This window comes from Varroa destructor, unplaced genomic scaffold (genome assembly GCF_002443255.2).
Source record: "Varroa destructor unplaced genomic scaffold, Vdes_3.0 BEIS01000003.1, whole genome shotgun sequence".
In the NCBI taxonomy this organism is placed as follows: Eukaryota; Metazoa; Arthropoda; class Arachnida; order Mesostigmata; family Varroidae; genus Varroa; species Varroa destructor.
Genome location: NW_019211456.1, coordinates 4,544,561 through 4,567,480, shown reverse-complemented (window position 1 = coordinate 4,567,480; position 22,920 = coordinate 4,544,561). Strand labels below are relative to the sequence as shown.

The 22,920-nt window shown below is 39.9% G+C and overlaps 1 protein-coding gene across 2 annotated transcripts in view; it reads left to right on the top strand.

The window, feature by feature from the left end:
- LOC147756415 (uncharacterized) overlaps positions 1–22,920 on the top strand; it is a 26,288-nt gene continuing 3,368 nt past the window's right edge. The window contains exons 1-4 of one of the 2 annotated variants that reach the window (XM_086985432.1): positions 1–2,891; positions 3,173–3,487; positions 20,210–20,285; positions 20,487–20,634. In XM_086985432.1, coding sequence (XP_086841558.1) covers positions 20,219–20,285; positions 20,487–20,634 — 215 coding nt within the window. In that variant the 5' untranslated portion in view covers positions 1–2,891; positions 3,173–3,487; positions 20,210–20,218. The remainder of the gene's footprint in view (positions 2,892–3,172; positions 3,488–20,209; positions 20,286–20,486; positions 20,635–22,920) is intronic. The other variant, XM_086985433.1, reaches the window with a different exon arrangement.

Sequence of the window (22,920 nt, the reverse complement as noted above, 5' to 3'; positions counted from 1 at the left end):
TTAATCAAAGAACGATGTACTCATTTGTAACAACAGGATATACTTGTTTAGTCTTAACACAGTCCTATAATTATTCTTTTTCTAAATACTTTCTCAGCAACGAGGCCAGATAAAACTGCTAAGTTAGGATTGCTAAATTAGGAGACCTAACGTCATGGAGACTGTCGTGTTGTTAATTTTCAAAATTGCCAAGCATGGAAGTTAATTGCACTGATACGAACTGTTACCACGACAAATTTTGACATTTTGGAACTTGTACGGTAATAGTTGGCAATTACCTGGACAACACTGACAAACTAACTTTCATCTCCCTTCACTATCTGCGTCTGCTTGGTATAAGGTAACTTTTACTGTAAATTTTAACGCACATTTATCGACGCTTGACAGAGTTCATTATTCAAGTTAGAATTAAGTTTCTAGCCTTTTTTTTTTTCTTTGATACAATGTTCTAGCAATATTTCGGACATCACTGGCTAGAAACAGACGCCCAGTAAGAGAAATGCGGGTTATTTCTTCTGGCAGCTAACATAGACGGCATTTGTGGTATGACAATAATAAATACGTTTTTCGTTTTGGCAAAGGTTTCTTATAATGCTCTAGCATTTACAATAACATTATTTGCGTATCATACCGTATTTCCAAAGTTTTCTCCGTTGAGTCATGCCTTGAACTCTAGATTTACGGTTATATAAAATGGTAGGCGTTTAACGAACAGCCGATGTGTTGTAAACCATGCAAAAAAAAACTTCAAACAGAATTACATGTTTATCTGCTTCTGGTGGGATCTAATTGAATTAAAAAGTGGTAAGGAAGTGCCGCTAGATATTTTCAGCTAGCTATCACATTGAGGCAGCTACCAACCTTACTTCAAGCTGCGTCGAATAAGGTCACACGATCATCAACCTCCGTTAGAGATATATCAATTTATTGGTAAGGACGAGCAACGGAGATGTTTTTTGGGAATACTTTCTAGGTATGTAACGTCATCCATGTGTAGTAACTTAACTTCTACTAAGTGGCTAATCTTCATGGACTATCAGCCAAGGGTCTTCGAAAAACCCGTTCCAACTAACGCTGCCCAGAATCGAGTTAGCGAGTAGATGGCGGACGTCGACCCTTCTGCCGTCCCAACGATGGTAATGTGAACTCGGGTTTATTTAGCGAGCTGAGATTTTTATTTGGGGTGAACGGGGTTAAGTGAAAGGCAACGGCAACGGGAAAGGTACGCGGAAACATTTTTGCATGATGACGGATTTTCTTTCAGGGAAGAAGATACCGTCGTCGAATGTCTCTCTCCCCGTGCGTGGTGCGCTCCTGCATATACTATGGTCCTCTGCCATCAATCTTCTGCTGCACGTGCCACTGAACAATCAACCAACATGCACTCTATTGGAATCTTCTGAATGGGCCATTTGCTCCGTTTCCCGTTTGCGGCTTTATGACCAAAGCCGGCATTGTAACTAATGTAACGCGCAGATGCACGGAACTGCTCCATATGCGCACGCTTGATATACATCTTTTTCCCTAAACATTTCACAGGCAGACAACTTGAATTTACTTCATGTTGCAGGTATTGAGACCTGTTCATGGAACGGATATCAGGGATGGTACTCATCACACCTCATTTAATTAACGTTATCCTCCTGCAGTCGTCAATTGCAGTCAAAGCTAAGACGAGACTTCTTCGAGAAAGTCGTTTGGAATGGCCGCTATACATGATGAAATTTCTTTTTTACAAAAATGCTCCTTAAGCTTGAGAATGTATTCAAGAGCAGACAAGTTCTCAGAGGCGGTCTACCATCGTAAATTTTTAAGAGAGAGCCTTTACGAAGACAGTTAATGGCCGACAGAAAATCTCGCCGAAAGTTGTATGCTTTTCTACATTTTTTTTTTTTTAATAAAATAAAGCTCTCAATTAGTTAAAGTAGCGACTATCGAATTTACCCGAGTTCGAAACGATTCGATTCATTTAATTCCAGTAAAGCGTACATACATAGCTAAAAATAAATCAAAAGGATTCAGTTTCGTCTTAAAGGAGCTTCAAAAAACGGCCATTTAGCTTTACTGTTGAGTTGAGTTTCCTTGATTAAGGATTCAGGCCGAGCTCGTTGATGGAGGTCGGCAATTTAGTTGGTAGATAACGTTTCTTTCCAACGACAATAAAAGAATGTAAACTCATACAGATTGTTAAGCCCTGTGAGCCCCGCACTGCCTCCTAAATTTTTCAGGCTACAAAGGCCGAGGCAGACACAAGGCCAAGTAGGCACAGTCTACTATGCTTGTACTCATATATGTCGTTGCTACGCGTTGCACAGCGACATCTCTAACTGTTGATGTTATCTTCCATCTTCCTATTTACAGTACATGTATGTGTATAGAATAAAAGCCTATATCCTAGAGCTTTCGCTAAAGTAATTCAATTCCGACTGGCCGATCGATATCAGAGTTAGCTTCTGACTTGGTTAAGCAGAGGCTCGAACTCAACTAGTGAATCAATGAAGTTCTTCACGAAGAAAATGTAACTCTAACAACAGAGAAAGAGATCCATTTATTATTGTTATTGTTTTTTTCAGTTGGAAATGAAGTATACTGCGCAAGCGGTGCAGAAGCGCTTCGGTCAGCTCGCACATCATCGTTGTGGTACATATGCTTCCAAACTCAAAATAATCAGCACCTTTAGGCTGTTTTGATAGGGTCATATGTTCTTTACCATATGTGGCACGAGTCAATTAAGCAGACATGAGTACGCCGAGCAAATCCGTTCGATGGACAGAAGGCTTTTTGTGCTGAAGGAAACACACAGTGCCATCATCATTCGGTATCTTCCTTGGCTTTTATCTTGCGCTCAGCGTCAGAAGAAATGAGCGCGATCATTCGACGTTCCGACATCGGTAAGCGTTGGCAATGTTATGAAGATCTGACAGCAAGTTGCACGATACTGAAACATCAACAATATGTAGATCAAGGTTATTGCGCACCACTAAACTAATGAATAAAGTAGTAATCGTGGTATAATAAATGCACTCTTCAAGTTAGCCAGGACCATGATATACTGAGTATGGAGCATTAACTAGATAGTTCACATTTGTAGGACAAACAAATAGCTTCAATCATAGATTTCGGTCATCTGTTCTGACACGTACCTTATGTAATCCGATTTTTCGTACAACAGAGGGCTTATGCGTAGGTCGGTCGGAAGCTATAGGCTGTCCGCTTATCTTCCGATTTTCTGTACAAACGAGGTGAAACCTGCACGTACCCTCCTCTTCACCGTCACCCCCTCCCCTGAATGTGACGTCGCGCATGCGAGTCTTGGCACGAAAGAGGCGGGCTCCGATCCGCCCGAGTCTCTGCAACTATAAAAGGCCGCCGCTCATCGAGAAGATGTCAGATCGACACACGGAACCGCAGAGCGAAACGCTAACAGGATTGTGTGCTTTCTACTCGTACAACGTTGCTACGATAACCACAGTCTACTACACACAAGGTTAGAGTCTCTACAATTAGTAACTTACTGTGGACAGAAGAACTTAATTCAAGTACCGTTGCATGTTTCAGTACATCATCCTATTTTGCTAACGAAATCGGAAGATTCTAACCATGCCGATATCTCGTATTATATCATATATATGTATACGAGAACTGACGAAAAAAACAGATTCTGATTATAGTTTACCAGGAAAAGTTGTTGTAAGTTAGCCGATTTCAAACTTTTGATGGCATTTGATTGATACCTTGCCTAAGAGTTCGTTGTAGGTTGGCGGATGGCAAAGGCTATTTTCTGGCGTTTACTTCCCTTCTAAGAGGTGCTGTTTGAATAGTATTGTCGACCTGATGATGGGAAAAATATTAGGTGAATCATCGTTACTGCTTTAGTGTTCATAAATGAAAAAATCCCCCCTACATTAATAGAAAGCAGTCTAGCTTCAGCTTATATTGATTGCATACTTTTTTTTTTTTACAGTGTACTTACAACTTGTAAATAATTGAAGTGAATTATATTTTAACCAAGTACTGGCGTGATCTGGGGCTATTCGTTTATGGCCGCCTACGATCCTACAATGTACTTGAAAATGACTATCCTTCTTAAAGACGCCATTTGTAAAGCATGACGATTTACTCTATCTTATCTTCAGTGGCAGAAGTGCACTGACCCTGGCTAGACTGAGCTAGTCTACTTTTTTGGATAATAATAAAGATGTAAAATAGAACGGAGTATAGTAGTAAATCGAACTATTGTTGATCAATCCTTTCCTAAGGCCTCACCAGCTTTTGGGTTACAGTCATACCCTTGATTCGAAGGTCCAAATCGAATATGGTACGATAATTTGGACAAGTTGCCGTTCAAAGTTGATGAGTAGCCCTTTCGCCAGCTGTAGAACGAGTAGGAGGCAAAGGGGGTTTCGATAATTTTCTTTTTTATAAAAGCAAACGTCACTTTAGACACGATCTATAATCCTCAAATGTATAGACCGTACCCTTAGCACTGGCATCACCTAGTGTTTACTGCCTGTAATCAACATAGGCTTGGCTGAGCTGTCGTTTTGCGGAACTGCAATCGGCAGAAATTGCCAAGCAGAAGTTTTTTTCTTGCTGTCGTTAACAACTTCATATCTATTGCTTTGTGATCGTTAACACAAAGTAGCATTTCTAGTTGTTGCTTCGACAAAGCCTAGAACTCGATAGCCTTGAGTAAGGGATCGGAATCACGTCATCGCAGTGCTTGATCGCCGGCAACGTAATGATGCCAACAACGACGGTGGAATAACCCGAGAGGCGGCCAGGCCGTTAAGCTCTCCATTTAGTACAACAGTCCATGATAAAATCAACAGCTTGCCATAGAATACTTTATTTAGTGTTAATATTTTGAATAACAACAAACGGACCTGTGTTACCCTTAAACTGATCGTGATCTCGCTTGTACAGTACAATTGAGTTCTTTCAAAAATATAGAATAACAAACGACTGGAATATTTTAGTTTGCGACACTGTAAGGAACCTCGGTTTAGCGTTGTATATAGTTACTATTGCCGTTCCCACAAAAAATAGCAAAATATACGTTTCGCGGCTCTGTGATGGGTTTCACTTCAGCTAATTCTAAGTGGCACACCTTATGCGCACGCATTATATCTCCGCTTAAATTAGACCCCACCCTGTTCGCCTTGAAGCATCATCGATGCCTTCTTGCTATGGATATTGCTTTACTCGCAATGACAAAGGTAGAGAGAAATGCTCCTGCCGGTTCGAAGTGTTTTGCATAACAAAAAAAATATATATAGTGAGTGCGTATTCTATACGACCTGGAATATAGGACATGTTGTCCTAAGAACAAACCAAATTCCCAGTTTTTAACGTCTGGCTCTAATAGTCAACAGACGGCGTTTAGATCTGTAACCATCGCTACTGACTAATTGTCTGCTAGTTAATTTACCTATTGTACTCAAACGCGTCGACGTAAGCCTAGATCCTGAAAGGAACAACATGATAGATGAATAGCGATGATAGACGATCGCAGAGATGTAAATGTCTATCCAGCATGTACAAAGCACATCGTCACAGACTGAGGCTAAACAAAACAAGAGTGGGCACAATATCACTATTGAATATGTATATATTTCATTGGAGGTCTGTTAATGGTGAGTTGTCGACAACTATAATATGGATCGCAACTCGCGGATAGACAACGCGAGACAGTTGCCGCTGCATGTGTCCTCAAGGGCAATCATGGACGCTTGGCCTTCCGCCATTGAACATAAGACATCGCAATGTTGTTCCGTTCTGCCTTAGTCTTTCTTTATGCTTGAATGTAGCTTGTCCGCCGTTGATACCAAGGATTTGGGCACTTCGTGTCGTTTTAGTTTTGTAGTGAGAGTTTCATATTCTGGTCAGCCTTCGCGTATTTCGGTGCCAGCCTTTCCTTAAAGGCCAAACAGCCTTCGATGTCACTTCCGCTGAGGCCGTGTTTTCTCCATTTCAGCTCGTTGTAGCAAGAGGGGTGAGCATCCGTAAAAACGCCTAACACTTCCCATGAATATCCGAGTGTCTAAAATTAGTCTGGATCGGTCGAAGGAGCATATCGATCTTTGACCTGGTATAACAGCATCCCAAGGTTTCGTAACAACGCCTCACTAGAAAGGATCGTCCGCAGTTACGAGGGGGGACTATCCCTTGAGACGAACTAGATCTGGTAAACGCAAACAAAGAGTAGTACTAACTTCTGCGAATGCAAACGCTCGTCGATCATTTTGCAATGAGTTGAGTCAGCGAAAATATATAATTTCGACGAATCCGTAACGCAGAAAGAGGATGATATGTTCAATCAGAGACGCATGCTGGCGGTGATATGAATCTCCGCCATGGAGGCCATTGCAGCATCCAGCATTCGAAATCAATTATTTCTATCAGCTATTGAAATTAATGCCACATTGAAAAATACTAGACGGACCAACTTACTCGCACTGGTCCTTGTCCTAGTAAATACTACTTCCTGCGAGCCTAAAAGATACACATAATAGGAAAGTTAGATACTGTCGAATCCGTATTGAATCGTGCTTGAATTAGCACCTATTATAGGTAAATATTTTGAGGTTCTATTTTAAGAACGCGTACGCTGTCTCCAGGATATAGAGACACATTTCGTAAGCGACATAGCAGCGTATATAGCGGTCTTCTCGAGTCTATTTAATGAGATCGACAATATGGAAATATGCATACTACCGCAAGTGGCATTATTTGAGCGAAATATCGGAAGCGAGTGGATATAGCCTCTAGACCAATGCTGTAATGAATGGACACAGGCCACATGTACCCGTGTGTCCTGTTGTTGTTGAAAGACGTGGACGTTCGTGCTATGCCATATTAATGTATCTCCCCTATCCTATTCGTCAGAAAGTCAATATTTGCACACACAGTTTACAAACACGATACGATACGTTGTTGATATGCGCATAGATAGTGATGACTAGCTGGATTGATATTAGTTTCATTTCAACATATGTAGTTGTGCACTACACGTTTGCCTATAGGAAGTCGACTTTCATCTTTATACCATAAGATCAGGCCGGCTGAATCATAGTTGAGTCTGAGACAGTTGCTACTAGACGGATAGACTATAGAGCACACAAAATGGCTGAACTTTTATTTCACATAGCATCCCTGTACTATGCACATGACTCTGTTATCAGTTTCGTGTACTATTCGGTAAACACGAAGTACACATTGCACGCTTATAGAATACGAAGAACATTGAGAGGTCAGCGTTAGGAGCGCTTGAAGGTAGGCTGAAACTTACGCGTCATAATACCCTCACTTATAGTCACCCTTGATAATACATGTATCACACGATAATTTATACATGCCTTTTTCTATCTGCCAGTGTAATAGGGTCTTATTTCCTTTGATCTATCTGCTTCTTCAGCCATAAGAGGAATGCTTCAAACGAAGACATTGATCAAAGTAAAAAGTACGCTTTTTTATGATAGCGTATTTGTATTTTTCTTATTATTTTTATATTTGCACCTTAGCTTAGTCCCGTTAGTTTTCTTGTTTAACAAACTATATACCTTAGAAGAAATGCACAGGAACGCTGTTGCCAACGGTGATTCTTAGTCATAGAGGTCTGATTAGCGCGTGCCGCGCTGACGCAAAAATGGCTCAAAGAAGATCTAGCTGAATGTCCGCACAGGAACTTCTCATAGTTTCTTCGGAGACGTATTCCTTTTTATCGTTGCGGTCATCATAAATGCCGGTCGCGTGTAATAGCGACATTTACAATCGACTAGAATAGCAAAGGCACCCTCCGAACGCTACTAAATGTCGCCAGCGTGAAGTGTCCTGAATCTAGGATTGATTCTAAAATAACAAATGTCCCTTTAGTTAGTTATTATGAAAAGATGAGGCATAGATATCTCACCGGTGCGGGCGTTTACGACAGTATGCTCAACACTGCTACAACTCAATGAACGTTTAAACGCAAGCGACCTTTTTGGAGTCACTTGCTCTCGTTTGAGCCACTCCTGGGAAGAACGACGTTGACGCTCTCCGTGTTCACAGTGTCAGTATGTTTTGCCCATATACTGCAACGATGCGGGTTTACCAACCCTTCATTGTTCTTTTGGGCACGGTCGTGACGACTGTGTTGGCAAACAATTTTTCATACCTATTAAAGTAGATGTTACATACGAACTTGAAAAAGTACAGACACATCATGATGATTTAGTGCTAATCGTAATTTTCGTCAGAACGTATCGTTTTATTTCTAATGGTATCCTTATTTTTCATTGGGGGCAAACGGACCTATTTATTTCGTCCATATTATTAGTCACACCCTGACTATAAGTGTATATTATTGCTGTGACAAAGCGTAGCGATTGGTGGAAAATGGTTAGGCGTGTTGACGGCATTTACATGAGGCTATGATTTGTAGGACCGAAATGTAGACCATGGAATCATCATTAGAGACCGCACCAAGCACTACGATACACTTTAAAAGTAACTTACAGGATGGAAATCGTAACAAAAAACATTCATCGCTAATTTAAAATCTCATCATTACTTTCCTTTTTAGCTATGACAACCTTTGCAGACCAGTAATTATGAGTGGGAACTAAAGGCTGACCTCGATCCTAAACCTTGTTAAGCCTGTCATGAGTTAAAACTTCAAGACTGAACTTGTCCTAATGACGTCGGCTTCAAACGGCGAACCGTACCGCTGCCCAATATGAGCTCAAGCTAAGCGTTGAAAAGATCCAACAGATAAATCATTCTGCGTTTGCAGCTTGCCCTAATTGTACCTCAAACTTATTTCTGTGGACTTATATCACAAGCTTGTCTTACGCCCCCTACTTTCGGTCACACATGAATTCGGTGATAATCTATAACACTGATAAAAAAAATTGCGTTAAACTGAACTTTACGGCTCAGTAAGCGATCGTCGTCACATATGAGGGATAAATTTAAAAAAAAAAAACAACCAGATAATCCCCCCATTATCCATAAAAGCTAAACAAATAGGAACTTGGTGCGGTAATTATGATTATTTCAATTTAACAACATTTCTTATGTCTTATTGTCCCCTGAAATAGCAATTTTGCGGTATAGTCCATAAGAATTTCCAACAAGGAAAAATATTTTCTTAAAATGGAATGCAGTATGAACGAGTAGATAAGTTATTTAGACTGTTACTGCACCAACGATTTATGAAGTACCCCATGCGCCAACAGATCATTATAACGATTTCCGTCTGCGTTTATGATGATTCTAGCCAAAATGGTTTTAATGTTAATACAAGAACGTGACGTCAACCTTCACCTATTTTGCTCCTGACTTAAGGCAAGGCTGCTTATCCTTGTCCATTGTCCTGATAATTTATTATTATTATTATTTATTCACATATTTCAGGTATATCTGTGAGTTGAATAAATAATAATAATACTGCGGAACTTTAAAATAGATCAATATATCATATACGATGATTGAAAATATAAATATACCGAGTACGGCATTTAAACTGGGACTTCTCTTTCTAAGACTGTGTCTAAACAAAAGCAGATATTTTAACGGCTTTTTTGATATTTGCTAGAAGAATGCTTAGTGATGCTCAAGTTTATTCTTCTTTCTTTTTCCTTCTTCGATTCAGGTCCTGAACTGCGCACAGATTTGTTTCAAATATTTGAGAACACAAATGAGTGTTGTCATGACTGTATTTGTTGGATCTCGCTCAAGCGCACTCCGCATATAATAACCCAGCTGGGGCAAAGCTGGGCTGTTCGGTGGTTATATGCGTTTAACTTGAAATGGCTTAGTCCGGGTGGCTAGTGTACATTCTTTTGACTGCGTTGCTATGGTAATTATCACCAACAAGGATGCTGCTAAGGAAATTCGAATGTCAATGTTGGCAACAACGATCAGCAGTTATTAATAACTAGGAAAATTAGGAATAAAAAAGAATAAGCACTTAAATAATAGAGGTAAAGGTTCACAACTTCTCTGCTGTTTCGCAACTCCTTTGAAGAAACCTTAAATAAGTTCAATAAGAACCACTCCGAATAGCCTCCTAATAGCGGCAAGTCGCTGAAAGTAGATCTAAAAGTCGGTGATGTGAAATAGGACTTGTTTTCATGGAACACATAACTAGCAGTGCTGAAAATTGGAAAGAATCCAACATATGCTTGCATTTTCAAGCAGCCAACCCTACATTGATCGACTTATATGAGTCCACGCATCATCTTGTCGGAAGATGTAGGGTTTTCTTACAGGATATTTACAATTGTACAACAGTCCATGAAGCATGCGTATAAGTTTTGGTAAGTAGTGATGCAATCGCGTTTCAACACTCATGGACTTTGCCTGAAAATTTACGTCTCTTTATAATAGGCACTTCCTCTGGATTGAAGGCAAGCCCGCACCCAGCAAGGATGAAAAAAATCTCCTGTTGTCTCATTCCTGAGAAAATTAAACCACAAGCAACACCTGCCAAATCTCTTCGTTTTGTTGTCCTCAAAAGGTATCCGCCTAAACCTGTCGGTGACCTAGCCAGTAGCTTTTGCATTTTCGGCCTCATCCTAGGACAGCTATTTCGTTATTAATAAACCATACTAAACTGGTCGTTATCTAGTCTACGGGCAGAAAGCTTTTTCTATAGATCTCCATATCTAACATGACGACGCTGGCTCTTTCACGTAGCGCTGCTTTAAATATTTGCGAATAGTTTATCAAAAGTAACGGTTTTCGCAGATATCGTTGTTTTATCCTCTCTTAAACTCACCCGTTGTTTCTATTTGCCCCTAGATCATTTCGTGTACTTCCTTAACATTAACGGCTAACTATAGAAAAAATGCCTTAAACGTCCGTTTCCTAGAAATATTCTAATGATTCAATAGGAATTTGAAAAGCAGGTAGAAAGCTATAGCCTACTGTGACGCTAAGGGGGAGACACCTAAATTGACCTTTCTGGGCACATTAATAAAGATGCAAAGCAACTGCAATGCCTGAGGAAACAAAACCCAAACTCTGAACTGTCAACGAGAGGACGTAGGTAGAGGAATTGGTACTCGCCCATATCATTGCCTTCTCAATTAGGACGTTAATAGCGACTCTCTTCAGGATTAGGCACCATCGATAGGCCTAAAAATATTGAATGAGCAAACGCAGTAACGACAAAGCTATGCAACGGACGCTCAAAATGGATACAAAGCGCTATTTATACATACGCATATAGCACTTAAGGTAACTGAGTAGATCAAACAGCAGTGCTATATATACGAGGAAGTCCATTATTGATTTTTCAGAATGGGACCTTTTTCAGTATAAAGAATAACATATTATTTTATTGTAGTATCAGTTATAAGGTAGATTGTATCCGTTTGTAAAACTAGCGAGATGAGCCACTCTACCAAGCAGTAGAACTGCGTCCAAGCTTTCGGTTTTAAGGTTTTGCCCACTGCCTTCTTTATATTATCTTTTTATTTGCACAAATAGCTTATCGTGATGATCAATGATGTTATTTTTTATTTGACTGTAGTGCCATTTCGGCAGCGGACACAGGTTAAAAAATTGAGTGCCTATAGTCCTAGAAGCGTCTGCTTTTAGCAAAGTCTTTACATGTTAGCCAAGGCGTAAGGAGTCATCTTTAATAAGCTATCTCTATAAGTAATTACATCTCTATAGCTATGAATAAGCATGACCTAATTCGCTGGTCGATGGCAGACCTAGAGGATCTAGTTAGGACAAACCAGAGTCTGTGCCCCGACACTCCAAAGGCATAATTAATTCCTATAGGCCACTTCTGGTCCTCCTCTATGAGCCGCCATCCCATGGGGTTAAGGGCTGCATTTACCCAGCAGCGTCACTGATATCGAAAACATTTACGGCTTCTATACTAGTTTGGAGATCATGTAATATTCAAACATCGATGCGAACGATACCAATATTTAATTTTGCGTCCTTTTTAGCGATGCTCCAAGCTGGATCCACCATCGGTATTTGTAGGCAAATTTTCTTTAACTGACCGAGATATCGCTAGTCCTCTAGCAATGAAATCTATTGGATTTAGTCAACATGCAATGTTAATATGTCGTCATGTATTGCTTTAAGAGATTCTATTATAGTCACGCGCTCCTACCTTAATCTAACCCTATCCTAACCTGTATCTATGCTTTGGCTGCCAGCGGCGCAGTAGGACCTATAGCTATTTTAAAGGTCGTTGACAATGTAATTTGCTACAATGTCTTTTCGCCTGTGTAGGGGGTCTAGGATAATTTGAATTCGTAATTTGTGCTTGACTTCTCATTAATGGACTCGAATCTGGTCAAGGAACCAGGACATAACGAAAGCGCGTGAACGACCGATGTGAGCACGGAGTACGGACGGCTAACTACGTTTAGAAAGGCTCCCTTACAAAGGAATGTAACGGTGCCTTCTATTAGAAGTTAAACGCTTTCTTCCTATACTCTTCTATGTAAGAAAACATTTTATATGAATATAAAAATTAAGCTGTATGTTCACTGCTTAAACTGCTCTATTAATCCTTCCGAGCTCTTTCAAATTGTACCTCTATTCATAAGCTCAGTCTCTAGCCGGATAGTTTTTTAATTCTGAGCACGGTGTCATTGTCGATCGTTTCTAATGAATTTATGTTTGTTTAAGTTTGATGTCCTATTTCACTGGAATTAACTTCCGCCGACTTGAAAATTTCATGTTCAAGCTAATAGCATTAGAAATCTTCGGTTGGCACTTCCAACTCCACTCGTGAAACCCGCGCCTACTCTTTATCGCTTACTCTTTTTCACTCGAACGGACTACATTATTAAATAATCATATATGTTTCATTGTTCATCATTCAATCAAGGATGTTTCCATTGAAAATGGGGTTCGTTTAGCTAAGATTTCCCCCCCAGAGCTGTGTTCGTCGACACGTATTATCAAACACTTGGACTTGATGGTTCTTGGAATGAGTAACTTGGGTGTTATTTACAAGCATGCAGTTCGGAAATTGTGTCAAGCGATCCTTGCCGCCGAGGCCATTCGCGTAAATCATACTAGCAACTTAATACCAATTTAACTTAGAATATTACCGCCGTTTTCTGCATTGTCCCCGCCTGCCGACGACGACAAAACCACGCGGAGTTTTCTAGCTAGAGTTGTACCATTTCTATAAAACCTGGAAATTATATAGGTCATTCTAAAGAGCTTAGTTTAGTTAAGGCTGCTGTCAGAGGGCGCTGTTTTTGACAAGCTTATCTGGTCTCTATAGCGGGGAACAGGACAAAGGATCATTCGTCCTCAACGATCTACGTCAAATGACCACTCAACGAAACTTGCCCTGCTTTATTATGGTCAAGTAGAATAAGCGTCCTTGAATTAAAGTAAAACTGAAAAGCCTTCAGTTTAACGAAATTATATAACTAAAAGCACATAGAGAAGGGCACACGTGAGTGTGCACTGCAGTAACGCACAGCCCTGAAAAGCGCATAGCAAAACCTGTATATAAGCCGTGGGATATATATAAGGTAAGTAATTATTAGAATAATAGAGATTGACTAAGATATATATTATCTTAGTCAATCTCTTCATTTTCTCATAAGCACGAATTTCTATCGTTTTACTAATTATTCTAATAATTACTTACCTTATATATATCCCACGGCTTATATACAAACTCTATAGTGGTATTCTAAACGAATCAATCAAAATACCCAATTAATAAACTGTACTAGTTTAAAGATGTGAGACTATTCTCATTTATGCCGGTGCTTATGTTGGCTGTTATTTTCGAGGTTTATTTATTTCGAAACGATTATTAACACTCTGTTTCTGAAAATATCTGCGCCGTTTCCAAGAATGACTGAACGATCAATGTCGTTCAACGAAATACTATGTTTTATGTTTATACTATAACTGTATATAAACCTTCAACGAGCAACTGTTACTCATTTCCTGTGCATTATAAACGATCGAAAACACGCCTTTGATTTTGCACACGGTACGCAGATAGTCTCGGAATCACCTCGTTACGGAGTACCCTCACTAGAGATCCGACCGGAATGAATCTTGCTGGACTTTGTAGGGGTTTCTCCAATATGCCTACCAAACGGCGTGCTAACCATGTAAACAGATATTTTTAGTTTATTTATCTTTGATGGTACATATTTAATACGGTTAATGTATAAAAGTGCACAACAACATCCATATATATATCACAGGACCAATGATGATCATTCATTCGTTCATCCGCTAGGCTCTAGCCTTTATAGGCCTAGATTTTTCGCCATACGATATGCTAGTGAGAGCCCGTTGCTGGCGGTAGCAGTGACGTAAAACTCGACATTCGTTCTAAGCAACGACAAGTTTGATTCGTTTTGGACCATTTTATAAATTTGGTGGGTTTTCAGCCCAAAGCTAATACTATTACTATAAGTATTAGTACGTTTCGTACAAAAAAATACCTTTAGGTAAAGATTATTTGCAGAATAAAAAATATATTGTTCCTTTCATCCTTAACCTCAGGGTCTTTACGTGCTTCCAAAACATCGACGAGCTGGAAGCTACGGACGAGTACGCTTCTAATGTAAATAGATGAATAATCAGCTGATTTGAGCGGGTTGGATATGATCGACGATGCAAACATATCGACTTCCACTTACATAGGCGTGCAGCACTTCAAGAAGCTGGCTATGAGACCAGTCTTAGTAGAGGAGAAATAAGCTCCTACAATCACGCGGGACCTGCTGAGCGCCGAAAAAAGTTGCCTCATTTGATGGTGTGACGCTGCAGACGATGCGCAACTGGCTCTTCGCAAATGACGATGCACCTAACCGCTCCCGTTTGCTTTGCTCCTTTTCCTGATTCCAGCCCCACGAAATTGCAAAAGCTGTGAAGATGTTAAATATGACGAAACAGCGAACAGCGTCTTTTCCGTAAGCCAGCGGCGCTGGACGTGGGGTCAGGACAGGCCAAATATAGATTCACAGCAACTGCTGTTCCCGCTGCGGTGGCCGCGAGATTTGTGGTACCTTAAAATCTCCCTGTTAACAAGCTCCAAGCAGAAATATTGCAAAGATTACGAGACGATCACCTCCCAGAATTCACCGATTACGACATGAACTATGAGTGACGATAGCAGGATGAGGTGTTCTAGTTTCACCAGGGACATCAATCGATTCACTCGTTGGAGCTTCATGAAGATTCGCGAATAAACCCTCTTAAGCATAAGTAGTGCCGCTCTCCTCGAGGAAATTACTATAATTTGCTAAATAAATTTGATTTGTCTCAGTGGTCATTATCACACAGCTGGGCAAAGTTGTACAAGCTAAGGCTTATGCTTTTTCGGGTTGTCATTTGGTCTTCTGTTGTCATCAACTCTTAGGGCTTATGTATATTGAGGAGAAAAGCTAGTATTTAAAAGTGAAAATTACGTCGTTTTCCTATAAGTCACTAAAAATAACAGATATTTTCTTTCAAAACATCGTTTTCTTTAAGATGGTACGCATACCGGCAGTCCTTACTATTCTAGCTTTGTTCACTTAAATTAATGTCACTTTCGCCTTTTTGTATTAATTAGGACAACCATATAAATCTATATAAGTGTAATTGTCTGGTCGGATGGGATATTCTCGGATTGTATCTCTAATTATGCGAAAGAACAAAAGTGAAGCCATTTCTAGTAATCTGAGTTTCGCCCCGTTTAAGCCCTCCTAACTATTTTGTGTTAACATACTATTTTGCAAAACGTGTTTGTCTGTAAATATAGGAAGTATCCTTAAATATAGGATAGATTGAGTTATAATATCTAAGTTAGTTAAAATTTTCGATATTTCTGAGACACCTGTCTGCTTGTCTCTAAGTTAAAAGTTTCGGCATGTTAAACGATAATTTTTCTACACAGCATTTGCTTCGCGCAGTTAACAGACTGCCTCAGCTGGTTCGGGTGGAGTGTCAATATGCGCTCTTCGCAGTAACAAAAAAAGCTTTACTTATTTCCCTTTGTCTAGGATAAAGGAAAAATTCATGAATACAGCCAGTATCGGTCTCGCTCATACGAAATGATCATAACACTTTATTGCTAATATATATATATATAATCAAACGTATTATACATTTATATCACAGTAACGCACATGTTCTTCATTCGTTTTCTATCATCGATCTCCTTATTACCTATTATGTCCAATGTATTTGTTTCTTTATTTAACTCGACCTTATAGTGAATGCTGCTGCTGGCAGAGGTTTAGGATACCTGTTTGTAATTACAATATTTAGATAGAGCAACTGGCGGGGCTTTAAGGTTGAGTGTGCGTATGTCGCGACGTCTTTGATAGTGCGCAAAAAGGCACTCTAGCCGAGAGTTACCAAAAACTTATAATTAGTAGGACTAATCAAGAAGTACCTTTCCAGGTAGGCCGGCGTATCGAACTTTTTTTTGTCAATTTTTTCATTTGACAACTTCTGTGGTTCATTGGCGAACGCTCCTTTAAATTCGATAACTCGCGAACAATCGCAATTGGCCGCAAAGTGCGAGCTCGTCTTCTGACTAAACCGCTAATTACTGATATATTCGATCTATTTCCAGCGTTCCATTTATGCCGGCGTCTTCAGTGCCTACTAAGTTAAAGTGCAATGGTACCACTGACACACAGTATATAGCCACTGGAAAGATCTTCATTTCCTAAGTACGCAGCAGTACGGCACGCGAACTTGAAAGCAAACTATAGGAGCGGAAGCAAGTGTCGTGCTTTAGTTTCGAAAATCAAGCGGTGTACTTCATAATGGTAGATACTTCATCTCCTATTCGACCTTCATCGTTTCCTCTTCGGCCCTGTACAGTTTCATTACATTCATTTTACTAGTTCTATTCTTGTAGTTCACCTATACTATTCTAAGCAATATTGTGCAGGACATTGACAAAATTTCGATTCAGACTAGCAAGTGTATTTGTTCCGTAGACGACACCTTGACCCTGTTCCTTCATTCATTAAAATTCACTCATCATTCATTCATTCATCTATTCATCATTCATTATAGTTCATTAAAATTTGACAGTATTGGGATAACAACCGTAAACGCCAGTTAGTTAGAAGTTGTACGAGCACTAAGCTGCCAAATTTTGAACTAGGTCGGTACAATTTTCGCGGTACGCTCATATGGAAAGGCCTTTAATTTCATTTAATTTTGGCCTTTTGTCTGACAACGCCCCAGTCAGATCTGCTCGTCCTCCTCCTCCTTTTTGAAAAAGAGACAGTTTACAGCTACATTGAGATTGATGGTAATGAAGTGGAGACATGGCTGTGATGCCCATCTTCAGCGGGGAACGCTATCAATCCGCTTGTGGTCAAATTTGGCCCCGCTCTGAATTGCAAAAGTTTCGATTCACACCCCTTTCTCCTAAATTATGAGCGATATTGCCGTCGGCCTGGCCCTGCTAATCCCACTGAAAATATTAGATAGTAAATAATAATAATAGCGGTAAAAAAAAAGGCACGTGGTGAATTTCTGAACCTCTTCAGGTCTGTCCTCTCATCAGGTAGGTATTCTGTACAAATTCGAGCGTAGGCGTAAATCTGAGTAGATTCGAATGTGCTTGCATAACTTCTATTTTGCAGCTATCGCAGAAATGTCCCCCAGATGGGGTGATAACGACTAGTTAATACCTCTCTTACGATGAGCTGTGAGTTCACCGTTATGTAAAGCTGACCACCATGTCTAATCGGCTATTTATAATTTAGGTACGAACGCCTTCTGGGTAGCACTCTCGACTATAACATACATCAGTGAATGTCTGGCGATAAACGAACGGGTGGATAGTAACATGTACGAAAGCAAACAGCCGGCTAGGACATTTTGTGGCAATATATCGCATGGCTAAGTCTATCAAGCTTGTCCATAAAAACTGACATGTACAAAATTATGCTAAATATTAATTTTTTCACTTAATTTCTGATTGGAATATAGAACATACATGCGCAAACAGTTTGAAAATCAATTTTGACTGAAGATCTTGTACAGGCGTTATGTTAATATTATCTAAAATGTATAAACCAATATATGGTGAATATGGGTAAAACGTCTCGTCCTACGCTTGACCAGGGCGAATTTTTGCACATACATACCATCGACCTTCAAGATATCACTCCAGATCCAGGCAGCACTCGAGAAATCCAGCAGATATTTCAGTACCTTACAAATGTCGGATTATACTGAGACACTTAGTACGTAAATATAGCCTTTATGGATCCTTCATCAACCGCTATGAAGATCTCTTATGTACGTTTGCAACTCCTCTTCGGAAGTACGTTTGGCGAGAAATTTAATAATTGCCAAAGCATCACAACTTTGAATGAAGCGAACAAGAGGATTTGGGGTACCACGTTTGCTAGTGCGTGCCGGGACTAAGACGATCGGTCTCAGATATGATTTCACACGAGCTTCTATTTTCCTGTGTGATAATGGCTCTACAGTGTGGGCAAACAGCTTCCGCCGATACATTATCCTAAATTGACGAAAACTCGCCAACCAAGCGAGCTTGAACGAATGCCAGTGAAGGTCGCGATGATAGCAGAAATAACCCGCTATTACTTTATCAGCTCATCACGCTGTTTTGAGGTCATAAAGTATTCGGTTTACCATCGATAATATGCATCCATCTCATTTTTGCCCTCGGGCTAGACTTCATTGATTGAGAGGAATCGTAATGCGCTGAGCCTTGGACAGTCCACTCTGGCCATAAATATAATAGTCTAAGCTTGCATTAGACGATGAAGGATGAACGCGAAACCGATCGTCGTAAACGTTGTCTTCGCCCTCGAGCTGATGCTTCATACAATGGTAGGACGATGAGGGTGTTTCTACTGTTGTTGATTAAACAGAAACGTATTAGCATATTAAATATTAGGCAAATAATTTAATCAATAGTAGATTTACGGATACACTCAATACGATGATCTGTGTTATTCCATACATTTCTAAGCTCGGCAGTGAATCGCATCTTCGAACGATATACAAGTAACTGCCACTGACAAATCTCAAACGCTTCGGGTCAGCTTTTTTTTTTGTTTAAGAAGTGGACGTTAGTTTACCTTTAAAAATGTCCGTGTATTTGGAGCGACAAAAGCCAATCATCGGCTCGAATGGTAGCCCATGATACACCGTTATCGGAAAGAGATCTTCTAGGAGAATCAAGTTATACACGACGTGCATTTGTTCTAACTTATTATAATAATCATAGACGAGCGATTTCTGCGCTAACAGGGGGTCAGAAGTTCAGGTTACCTTTGATAGTGATTTCTATCCTATTGCATGACAATGAGATATAACGCAGTACAGAAGACGTTCAGCGATTTCTGAATGACTCGACTAAATATACAGCTTAAATCGAGGGAAGCGATAGAAGCCTTCAGGTAAATGGACGTTGTCCAAGTTTTGTCTGCATGAGAGCTTCTGGTACAACTAGGAAGATGAAGAAATTTTCTTGGCAAGGACCGAAACATGTTATGAGTTGAAGCCATACGCTCCATGATGCGAGGCCTTACATCTAATTTCAATGGCCACAGGACGTGCGGCTAAAGACATATTAACGTTCGTATTTTGATTAACTGAAGCTACAAGGGATATTTATAACGATTTTTGATTATCTAGCTGAATGGCTTAAACGAACACTGGCATTAAATCGAACGTTTCTGTAGCATTCTAAGTAGAAAAGTTTATACCCACAACGGATACAGCGGCGTACAAGTAGTGCCCATTCTGTAGTAGCAATCCAAATTAACAGGGAAACGAATGGGGGCCACTTGGGGGTAATCATCGTTCAAATATAGTGAAATATATAAGCATCGATCTATAGCGATGCAGCCCAGTGTAAAATTCCCCTGGGGTTTTTCATTTTTCTGCCTAATCGACCGGATGCTGTCGCTTTTTATCCCATTCACCCACAATATGATCAAGCGCAATCAGCTTTAATATTTTCACAACTCTTCTTTAAGAATGGTTTCGCTTTTTAATAGTCGGAAGTTTACGAGGCCTATTACGAAATGCCGCTGAACCGTGTGCTGTCCTCCATCAAAAATTTCACGGTATCTGCATATACGGACTGATGCTGCCTACGGCCGATATATAAACATGTGATATAAACACACCGTGCAGGAAGCGCATATATAGACGCACAGGACGTTATGTAGCCAAAGTTCAGTAATTGCCTTTGTTTGTGGAATCATTTCAGGAGACGAACATGCAAGTATATGCTATTCTGTTGTTTATCGCGTCTCTGGCGTGTACCGCCGTTGCGTTGCCCAGAGGTAAATGCTCACCGATACGAAGACTGCAACTGAAGCAATGCACTGATAGATTACATAGAAACTCAAACTTGAAACGATATTATTGAAAAAAATGTAATTCAACAAAAAACTGTGAGCGATTGTTACTAATTGTTTTTCATTCACGTCGCGGTTTTTGTCTTCAATATGGGTGTTCTGTGCCATATCGTATATAATGTCTAGGCCGGTGGGGTTCCCAGCTGGCCTTGGCTAAGCGTATGAGTGAGGATGCAACATTCCCCTTCTTTGGAAGCTCCTCAGATGAAGACTATCTCGAAATGGAGAGGCGACTGGCGTTCGCCCCGGAAAACTCCTATTACCCTTACTACAGGTACGCTTAGAGTAAGTACATCCACAATCTGCAACCTCCTTTTATATATACACTTTTCTCTTGTAGTATTTGCTTAATTTGGTTTTAGTTTGAATTTTAAGTTCTATTAAGCACACAGGCTAGGACAGTATACGTATTACTAAGCCGAACTCATTTAACCTTAGAGGTATAATGTAATTGCTCGCTGGGGACCAATTGACTGACTTTAAATATAGGATATATTTAGCTCTTTCCTTAGGGTTTCGCGCGTTTCTAGTCTTACACGTTTGTTTCTAATGTAGGAGGTATGAAAATTGTCCATGCACCTTATACTCTCATCAATTACATTGCTACTATTCGCGACGTTACCGTCAAAATCAATCTCGGTCCGACATGTTGTCGGCGTGGTTTTTCGACAATAATGTTTTAAGTACGTTTTTGAACAGGCTAGGAAGAACCTAGCTGGCTATTGCAGAGCAAAGAAGGTATGATGTTTTTTTACCGAGCAATATTTCGGTCGGAGGTGAAATTACTGAATACGAACGTTAATATTGTGTTTTGTAGAGATTACATGCATTTAGCGTATACGTCATCATAGAAACCATATAAATATATAAGGGCAATGACTATTGCTGTTTTGATGAATTCGAAGATTCGCGCCAATATACCGATTGTATTATATTAACTACATCTCTATTGAGAAGTTATCTTGTGCTGCCTACAGACGTGTGTCGTTGTTTGATGGTCATGAACATGATTTTTTTCGAACAAGTTTGCTGCAAGTTATCTGTACAATTCATGACTAGAAGGGCTACAATAAAACATTACATTAGAGGCACCACAAGTTTGTTATGGCATATCTCCTTTCTTGCTATGGGTTCCGTCACGAAAACTGAGCGCTATTCAAACAGTAATCTCCGGCTTTATGGTTTTCCTCTAGTAGGAACAACAACAACAGGTCCCCTACAAGTTTGCCTCAGAACTATGTTTATTTTTGCCCGTCATCTCAGCTAAGCACAGAATTATTCGTTAATCGAAAGGTGTATGACGAGAGCGGAAAATTAGGGATCCGAATACGAACCCATGGTACATGCGTGCACCTACTACGAAAAGCGCAAGGTGCACGTTGTCATCGGGACTTATATTGCTTCTCGTTAACAAGATGGCTAAGTTCAACCTATTGATGTACTTACGGCATAACAATTACAGTATTGGACGTGTCAGTCGTTGTAGTGATGGCGACGCGGGACGCGTACGTCTGTGCACGAAATGGGTCTCGATTTCTCGACTGTTGCAGATCTACCATTTTCTTCGATGGTGGACTGTCTCTCTATTTACCAAATCGTCCTTCACAAAATACCGCAATCAGCCGGCAATCACTTTGCCCGGAGAAAAATGGCTATGTCATTTTAAAGATCCGCCAGTGCTGGACACTCATTGGCAGAAACACAATAGTTACACAAATAATGCTAGACTTTCCATCTTCTCTTTCCTCTTTATAGTAGATAAGAAGTACTATATATATAACAATAAAAATACAGTAAAAAAGAATCACTGTCTTATAGGCATCGGAACCCGCGTATCATTTTATTCCTGAGGAGCAACTATACTATTGGCTTAACAGTTACAACGTATCGTGATCGTTTCGCTTATACTAAGGACATCCGTTCGCACAAACCTATTTATTTTCTAGCATGCAATTTTAGTTATAATAATAATAGATATAGTCGTTCCATTTGAATTGAAGCTTGAGATAGATAGCGTCATGGTGTTCTATCGTTGGCGTTCTACCGTTTATCCCTTACTCGGCCTAGTGAACTGTAAAGTGCTCAGAATATTAGTATCGCTAACGAGAAAAAAACACCTGCAGAAAGTCAAATAGCTGGGGAACTAGGCTAAAACGTAACTTTTAAATACAGAAAGGTTAAAGTGCACCTCTTTTGATGAGTGCTAAACTTTGAAGATACCATAGGTTAGATAGCGTGACCAACTCGCGGCAGAAAACCCTTACAAATTAATGGCCCGATAGTGGGTAGCAGGTAATATTGATAAATCGCTATAAATCAAAAACATCGACTCAAATGATATCATTTCATTTCAGTATATCAACGTTATCGGTGAAACAAATCAATACTTTTGTTCAAATATGCTTAAGTTAAACCAACCAATATTGCAGATGTGATTGAATAAAAAATAAAGACAATGTACTAAGCGTAATAAATAGATAAAAGTCAATGATCTATTAACAGAATGCTTCTTTTCTCTGAACCTATCTCTCTACCTCGTACACATACATACATACATACA